We start from the raw sequence: 9,176 nt of genomic DNA, 5'->3' as shown, positions 1-9,176 counted from the left end.
TACCTTTATTTAGTAGTGGACACAATAAAAACCATATCTTATTCATAAGTACGTACCACTTCATTTTTTAGTCCACTCATTATACATCCAATACGATAATACGTATAGCAAATTTAATATTATATAGCGTATGTATATATGTTGTGACACTTTAATTTAATAGTTTTCTTCCATTAGTTTAGTGTGGTAGGTTGGATAGGAAGAAATACCTCAGCGGATCTTGTTAGGGAAAATGACAAAATCAATGGTTTTAAACAGACAAATTTCAGATATACTGACTAATACTCGACATTTTAAGATATCAATTTTATTGTAATTCGGATAACAAAAAATTATTTGATTAGTTCTCGACCTAAAAAATTGTTGACGAGAGCTCAACCAAGGAAGATATAAAACGCCAAAGTGTTACAAAACACATGGATTGAGTGTGTTTTTTAAAATTTATTGCAAGAATATAATGTTTAAAGTTTTTACCATAAAAATAGTGTTTTCAAGTTGTAAATAATCTTTTTTCTTGATCTTCACATTTATTTTTTTTCAAAAAATTTGTTTACTGTTCGGCTCTAGCTAACATGTTTAATATTTAAGGTTTTATTTATACGAAAAATAATCTAAAATATTTTTTACAGTTTAGAAAAACACTATTTTTTTTATATTGATTAAAATAAAGTCAAAATTTTAAAAATGTTGCACTTTAAATACATAGTTCGGTTGAGTTATTTCTATTAACTAGCTTACGATCATCGGCTTTGATCATGCCACAAGGCATTTGATTAGGACATTGCACAATGATCCGACACGGTTAATCATTAATAGAATCTCAAGTAATTTTCCGGGATCTTCTAGCAAACATAGTCAATTTTTGGTGAAATGATAAAAGTAACTTTTTTTTTTTAAAGTGTAACATTTTTACAATAGTTGCTAGCTTGAATACTCTAAATTTTTTTTTTTTTTTCAAATGGTAAACAATTATTATAATCTTATAAATAAAATCGTAAACAATAAATAAAGTTAAATAGTTACAACTTAGAAATGTTGTTTTCACAATAAAATGCTATTCCTGAGATAAAAGTAAAATAAACGACTAGCAGAAGAAATTAGTACTCAACTTTCTTCATGGACTAATCTAGGTTTCATTTGGGCCGTAAGATGGGCCTGAACATTTTGAATATTCAGTGTTAGACATGTGCGTGTGGAAGAATTTATATGCGCTCCAAGCTTTTGGTTGGACCACTGCCCCTAACGGCTAGTTAAATTCAAAATATATTTAGTGACTACTTTATCCTTATATTAAATGATGTTACATCGATTGATTTGTGACCAATTACCAGCAAAAAGAAAACTAGTTAAGCCAATATTACATTAGCAACAATTCTCCCATAAACTTTTCACGCTATTACTCATTTAATCAACAATTCTCCCTTTAATGGTAAACTAAATCTCTATTTTAGTTTGACTTTATCTCACATGACAATTATATTTTTTTTTTAAATTTTTTTTCAATTCTCATTGATTGAAAAAAGAGTGAGACTCATTGATTTTGCTAGAATTAATTTGTTCTATAGAGCGAATTTGCTCTATGAAGCAAATAGCTAAAAAGTTAAACAATGGTGAAATAAATTGTTTCAGCTTTGTCTAAATTATTAGTAAGTCCTTAAAGTGAACCATTAAAGATGCTCTAATAAAGTTAAAATAATATGAATTAAAATATAAAATAAATCATTTGTGAATTTATGAAGTAAATAAAAAGGAATTTAATTAATGAATTATAATTGAGAATAAAAATTTATTTTTTAATTTTACTAAATGGTAATTGATATTTTTATGGAGTAGTTGAGAATAAAACAATTGATTATAAATTAATATTATAATAATATTATTTCTTAGACAGTAAGAGTATATAATAATATATAAATTTGCATTAAAAAAGGTGAGAATTTAAATTCGCACAACTAAATTTAAACAATTTTGAAGTATAATAAATATGAATTCACAAATACTTTAAAGGAAATGAATTCATGAATTATCTTTGAGGGTGTTAAGATTTCAAAAACTAGTGTACAATAATGTTATATATTTTACCGAGTTAGATAAAAAAAAAACAAATAATATCTATACTAAAAAAAATGTGGCTGCTCAGCTCATGACTTGCATAGCTTTTCAAACACATTTGCATTGCCATATAATATGCATCTAAACTAAAGTAAGCAGAAACCCACCCAAAATAAGAATAATAATAATAAAAGTGAAACAAAATATAAACAAGGGATGTTATGGTAATTGAAAGTGAATAATATTACAATAAGAAAGAGTTTAAAAACCTTCGCTGATCAAATAATGAAAGTAACGGTCTCTTTATTTCTATTCCCAATCTTTCAAATTCAAACTCTGTATAGTTCTCTCTCTCTCTAGAAATTCTCTGTCTTAGCAACGATGAAGCCAAACAATAGCTCCGACGCCATTGCTGAGCCTCGGTTCCTCGGAAGCATCTCGACCACGGCGCTGCGGAGCCTCCTTCCCAGATCGCTGTCCTCTTCGAAGCGCAAACCATTTTCGAGCCTCAGAATCTCGAGATCTAACTCCGAGAACACTCCTCCGGTCGATCCGAACATCGAGACCTCTTCGATCGCCGTCGCCGCCAAGCTGCAGAAGCCGGAGCCGCAGCCGGAGATTGCAGCACCGGAGGTCCGGGCTCGAGATTCGAAGGAATCAGATTCTCCAGTGAAGGTAAATTAGGGATTGGAATTTTTGATTTTTTTTTCTTTCTTAAGATTTGGAAGTTTGATGGAGTTTCTGGTGTCATTTTTGAGCTAAATGCGGTTTAAATTTGCTTAGGTCGTTGTGAGAATTAAACCTCCAAATGATGGTGAAAGAGAGAAAGATCGGAATGTGAAGAAGATTTCTTCGGACACAGTTTCAGTGGGTGATCGTGTTCTTAAGTTTGATTCGGTTTTAGATTCAAAAGCCAACCAGGTAAAGTTTCTCTCTTTTTATTTATTTTTATATAATTTGTTTTGTGGAAGATTCGGAATTAAATCTTGTACCTCATATGTTTATTTGGTAGTATGCTAAGTTAAATGAAATTTCAAGTAATGTGGTTTTTAATTATTTCCCAATTTAGCTACAGATAACTTTGGAGTAATGATTTGAAATTAACCATACATCAGAAAGTGTTAAAAATGATTTGGAGTAATTGTCTCAAGTATACTGAACTGGCTCTGAGTCTAGGTTTTCTGTTTTCAATTGAATTGTTTATGTTACTAAAAACTATTATATGACTAAAAACCAGCTAAAAACAACGATAATATGATATCAGGCAATGACCTAAAAAGAGTGTTAGAGATATTCTGATTCTGATTCTGATTTTGATTCATGATCTTGTTTGGTTGATACCAGGAAGATGTATTCCAATGTGTTGGTGTTCCCTTGGTTAGAAATGCTTTGGCTGGCTACAACGCCTCTGTTGTGTCCTATGGTCAGGTAATCAAGCATTGTTATAACTGATGTTATTTGTGTTTGATAAGATATAGAGTTCTGAGTTTATACAGAGTTAATTTATATAATGGCATTCCAAGCAGAGTGGTAGTGGAAAGACGTTCACGATGTGGGGTCCGCAAAGCGCCATGGTTGATGGTCCCTCTCCTCACAGTCGCCAAGGTGTCGTTCCACGCATCTTCCAGATGCTATTTTCCGAGATTGAGAAAGTATGGTTTCTCTGGTGATTAGTTGATTTCTGAAGATGTGATAATGGCGATTGAAATGTGGTTAATGATCTGATTTGTGTTTCTTATTTAGGAGCAAAATAATTCAGAAGAGAAACAGATAAACTATCAATGCCGTTGCTCTTTCCTTGAGGTATCAATGCTGTACCTTTCTTTCAGTGGACAGTTTATGTCTTTAGCTCTCTTAATAATGCTGTATTTTATTTATTAATAATACAGATTTACAATGAACAAATTGGGGATTTGCTTGATCCTTCACAGAGGAATCTCGAGGTTGGATTTTTTTTATTCATTGTTTTGTAGTTGTTTCATTCATATTGTTGAAGAAAAAAACCATTATACGTATTCTGTTGGTTTTTGCCACTTTGACAAAATTAATATGATGGATATTGTTTAAAAAAATTCAGATTAAGGATGACACAAAGAATGGACTGTATGTCGAGAATCTGACAGAAGAATATGTGACTGGCTACGAAGATGTGATGCAGATATTGATAAAGGTAGTGAAAAGCGAACGACACATTTCTCTTTGCTTAATAGTGGAAAGCTAACATGTTCTTAAGAGATGAGATTGTTCATCATATTGGTTTCTCTGAATATTGCAGGGACTTTCGAGTAGAAAAGTTGGAGCAACTAGCGTGAACTCTAAGAGTTCTAGGTCCCATATAGTTTTCACATTCATCATTGAATCTTGGAGAAAGGTAATTACTCTCAAGGCAACATGATCCGAAACTAAAAAAACTCCAAGTGCTATACTATTATGTCAATGGCTATAATTGAGTCTGAAAAGTTATATTACTGTGGCTGAAAATGTATGTCTTTGACGCTACAGGATAACACTTCAAAGTGTTTCGGTAGTTCAAAGACAAGCAGGATATGCCTTGTTGATTTGGCTGGTCTGGATAGGAAAAAGACTGATGTTCCTGGTAGTGCCAAGGAAGGAAGACGTGTGAAGAAGTCCTTGGCGCGGCTTGGGTATGTATCACGATTAGATTAGTTTTTTTTGTTTTTAAGACATCTTGAGAAGATTAGTTTGTGGTAGAAATTTTTTTGAAATGTTTAATTCAACATTTTTTTTCCGTTCTTTTTCAGACATCTGGTAAATACTTTGGCAAAAGAACCTCAATCTGAAAAACCTGAAGATGCTCTTTACAGAGTGTCCTGCTTAACACACGTGCTGCGAGAGTCGCTTGGTGGAAATTCCAAATTGACTTTGCTCTGCGCCATCTCCCCCGATAACAAGTAATTTGCTCGCTTGTCTGTTTTCATAAACTTGCATAATATATGTCTCACAAACGTCTAATATGGTCATCATAAGAACTTTTTATGGTTTTTTTTTTTTTTTTTTTGCGGATCGACTCCTCATGTTTTATTCTTTATTGATGCAGCAACGAAGGAGAAATCCTTGGAACACTACGATTCGGAGAGAAGGTGAAATCCATGAAAAATGAGCCAGTGATAAATGAGATAACAGAAGATGATGTTAATGACTTGAGTGATCAGATTCGTCAACTTAAGGTACGGTGAAGTTTTTTTTAATATTAGTTGGCGCTTAAGCAAAGGTTGAGGAGGGTCTTAAACATGATTTTTTTTTTCTTTTTTCTGCAGGACGAGCTTATTAGAGCAAAGTCAAGTGGACATTCAGTTGTAAGCAATCATGGGTACTTTCAAGGAAGAAATGTACGAGACAGCTTGAATTTGTTGAGGGTGAGTCTCAATCGTTCGCTGCTATTACCTAGTATTGACAATGAATCCGACGAGGAGGTCAATGTCAGCGAGGATGATGTCAAGGAGCTGAAAGAGCAAATAAATAAGATGCGTAAATCTTGTGAAGAGAACGTGAGAGACCAGCCTTGTGATACAGATTCGACACAAATAGCGGAAAGCTGTGAGACAGAATATCTGAGCGAAGACGACGCTGTGGATGGCCCGGAAGAAACTGAGTTTGAAGAGCTGGACCTTGGAGATCCTCACGAGCTTCCTTTAATGAGCAGTTTGGCATTGGGTGGTGATGACATCAGAGGCTCCACGAACGGGTCACGAGCTATAAATTCGGAATTCAGAAAAAGCATTTCGATCGGCGAATTCAAGCCTGCGATTCTCCAAGAGCCAGCACTGTCGGAGTCCCCGAAGATCGGCAAGAACCTGAGAAAAAGCATGGCCCTTTCGAATTTTTCGATCGGTCACAGCAATAATAATGTTCCAGCAGAGACTTCCAAGAGTACACCACAAGAACTGAGACGGTCACTCGGTCTCGGCTCTTCGTTGAGGTCAAGCAAGATCTTTTCAGCTCCGGCGGAGTCTTTGGCAGCCAGTCTCCAGAGGGGCTTAGACATTATCGACCACCACCAAAGAAACTCCGCTGCTTTCTCTTTTGAGCACTTGACGCTCCAGCCTTGCCCGGAAGTTGACAAAGCCAATTCACCTAGTCAGAAATTCATTTGCGCTTCGTGCAAAAAGCAGGTTCAGAACAAAGATTCTAATGAGGTCGAGGACAGCCTAAAGACATGGATTGTACCAGTGGATGAAGAAGGAAACTCTGACCAGCCCAGAGAGGAAGCAAAAAAGGTACCATCTTTCGGCTCTTAATGCTAAGTTAACTCTATCAATCATGTGTTGTATCGGTTATCCACTAACATGTCATGTATTATTTTTTAATTTTTTTTTTTGTCAATCAGGATCTGAAAACCCCGGTTGAAGAAGCTGTCACTAAAGAGGAGCTTCAAAATCGTTGCGCAGAACAAGCATCTAAAATCGAGCAGCTAACAAAGCTGGTACGGTCTTTGTAATCCTGCAACTTGATATGAATCAGGGGTTTTCTTTAGAATATTTTAATCTTACGCTGGCAAGTGCAAATTTCAGGTTGAGCAATATAAGCAAGAAGAAACAAATTATGTTGCGGTGGAAATGAAGAGCGAAATAGTCCCGTACAATGAAGAACCCGGAAATGAGGAAAAGATCAAGGAAGTTCAGGACGAGTCAGTGTTCGGCGTGAACGAGAAAGAAGCGCTACTCAACGAGATTCAACTCCTAAAAAGCAAATTGCAGTCACAGTCCGAGGCTTGTCCAGCCAGGTCAACCGAAAATCTGAGGTCCTCTCTGCTCACGAGATCGATCCAGTTCCGCAAAAGCGCGGTCTTCCAGAAGAGCAAAATCGAAGAAGAAGAGCTGGAGGAAGAGAGGCAGCGATGGACCGAAATGGAGAGCGAGTGGATATCTCTGACCGACGAGCTGAGGATCGACATCGACGCGCATCGCCGGAGAGCGGAGAAGCTCGAGACTGAGCTGAGATCGGAGAAGCAGTGCACGGAAGAGCTCGACGACGCGCTCCACAGAGCGGTCCTTGGTCACGCCAGAATGGTCGAGCACTACGTCGAGCTTCAAGAGAAGTACAACGAGCTCGCCTCGAAGCACCGGGCGATCATGGAAGGGATCGCCGACGTGAAGAGAGCCGCGACCAAGGCCGGGAAAAAAGGCCAAGGAGCGAGGTTCGCCAAGTCATTGGCCGCGGAGCTCTCGGCTATGAGGGTCGAGAGGGAAAAGGAGAGAGAGTTCTTGAAGAAGGAGAACAAGAGCCTCAAAGTTCAGCTCAGAGACACCGCCGAGGCCGTCCATGCCGCCGGAGAATTGCTCGTCCGGCTCAGAGAAGCCGAACAATCAGCTTCTGCTGCAGAGGTAAAATGAGAAATCAATTTACATTCATTTAGAATACTGAAAGTGAGCAAATACTTTGTTTTTTAGTAAATATTTACATAATCAATTTCCATTCTGTTTACATAATCAGTGTTTGTTATCTAAAACTAGATAGATCAGTATAGCTGAAAGTTCATAGGAATTTTTATTTATTTATTTATTTTTAAGTAGATCAAAAGCTTTGCATTTCAAGTGATTTAAGTCTAAACTTTCATAGAATGAAATCAAATACTCTTTTCAAACGACTCATTTGAGTATTCCGTTTGGAAGTGATTGAAGTCTGATATTCATTTCAAAGTATAATAATCAACCGTTAAGCTTCAAACACAAATTTAAATATTCTATTCAGAATTAGTAGCCATGAATGTGATTGACCTTAGACATTGATAAATTTCGATTCTTTTTCTGGTGATTTGTTTTTCGCAGGATAACTTTGCAAACGCGCAACAAGACAACGAGAAGTTGAAGAAACAATTGGAGAAGATAAAGAGGAAGCACAAAATGGAAATGGTGACAATGAAGCAGTACATGGCTGAGAGCAGATTGCCTGAGTCTGCGCTGGAACCACTTTACCGTGAGGACTCGCTGCCACCGAGCACCGTCCCAGACGATGATCAGGCTTGGAGAGCCGAGTTCGGAGCCATTTATCAAGACCATTATTGAGCTGACTCGTCTCAATTAATTTCATGTAAAAAAAAAAACCCTGCTTGGGTTCATCTTTACGCTCTTTGGCTTTTTCATTAATATATCTCGTGTATTGATTTTTTTGTCAGATTGAACTGTTTTAGTTAATCTTGATATTTTCAGTTGCTTTAGTTTAGTGTCAAGAACAGTAATATTATTCTCTTGATATAAAATGAAGTTTTTGAAATCGAGTTTGATAGCCGCCAAAAATTTTGGATTGAAATCTCGCGCACCAACTAAAAAAACACTCTTTTTATTTCTTTTATTCTGTATTTTTATTTTATTTCTTTTACTCTATTTACTAAAGTTTTACCAACGGTAACAACTTAAGAGCCTCGTAAAAAAAATACTTTATGTTATACTGTCACTTTTTATGATAAAAACGACGCCTCAATTGCTAAAATGACGTTACAATTGCAAAACGATGTCATAATGCAAAAGGATAACTCAGTTAAACACGGGCCGGAAATATGTTTGACCAAAACAAAGACCGGTAAACATGCTTGCAAGCTATTTCATGATGGCATGTGCCCTGCTTCACGCGCCAAGCGATAAGCGCCACACGCCACGCACCAAGCGCCAATATCTTATAAATAGCTCACTCACACAAACCAGAAGATGAGTAATTCTCTCGACTCATAATTCTCTCTAAACTCATAATTCTCTCAACCAAGAATTCTCTCAACTCATAAACAAAGACCGATGATCCAATTACCATTCGACGAGAAAGAAAAAGAGAAAGACTGAAGATCCGATTACCCAACAAAGACAACGAATAACAGACTAAGAATCCAACAAGAACAACTAAGGAGGCAACGAGAAGATATTCACCAATCCGAAAGACTCTCACCGAGGAAACGTGAATATATATATGCTTATAGTATATAATTAAACTTCCAAAACATTGTCATATATATTCATTAGGCAAATTTCAAGTGTCATTTAAATTCCTTTTCAATTATTCAAAAAATAAATATAATTTTATTTAATTACTTAAAGAACTTATCATAATTCTAATTTATGAGAACTTTTAAGATGTTTATATCATTTTAGTATGTATTATTATCAAAATTTTAA

The 9,176-nt window shown here is 35.9% G+C and overlaps 1 protein-coding gene across 1 annotated transcript; it reads left to right on the top strand.

Moving 5' to 3' along the window:
• The first annotated feature begins 2,347 nt into the window (after positions 1 to 2,347).
• Positions 2,348 to 8,230, top strand: LOC149398681 (kinesin-like protein). The gene is made up of 15 exons (XM_089614904.1): positions 2,348 to 2,727; positions 2,836 to 2,973; positions 3,397 to 3,480; positions 3,579 to 3,704; positions 3,796 to 3,855; positions 3,942 to 3,995; positions 4,130 to 4,222; positions 4,328 to 4,423; positions 4,555 to 4,697; positions 4,815 to 4,964; positions 5,111 to 5,240; positions 5,331 to 6,290; positions 6,401 to 6,496; positions 6,585 to 7,397; positions 7,842 to 8,230. Exons 1-15 carry the CDS (start codon positions 2,434 to 2,436, stop codon positions 8,076 to 8,078), a joined length of 3,474 nt encoding a protein of 1,157 aa, XP_089471030.1. The 5' UTR covers positions 2,348 to 2,433; the 3' UTR covers positions 8,079 to 8,230.
• The last annotated feature ends 946 nt before the right edge of the window (positions 8,231 to 9,176 follow it).

Source organism: Urtica dioica, chromosome 5 (assembly GCF_054948205.1).
Source record: "Urtica dioica subsp. dioica isolate 48M chromosome 5, U.dioica_male_clone48M_v1_H2, whole genome shotgun sequence".
Classification (NCBI taxonomy): domain Eukaryota; kingdom Viridiplantae; phylum Streptophyta; class Magnoliopsida; order Rosales; family Urticaceae; genus Urtica; species Urtica dioica.
This window is presented reverse-complemented; position numbering and strand designations above follow the sequence as displayed.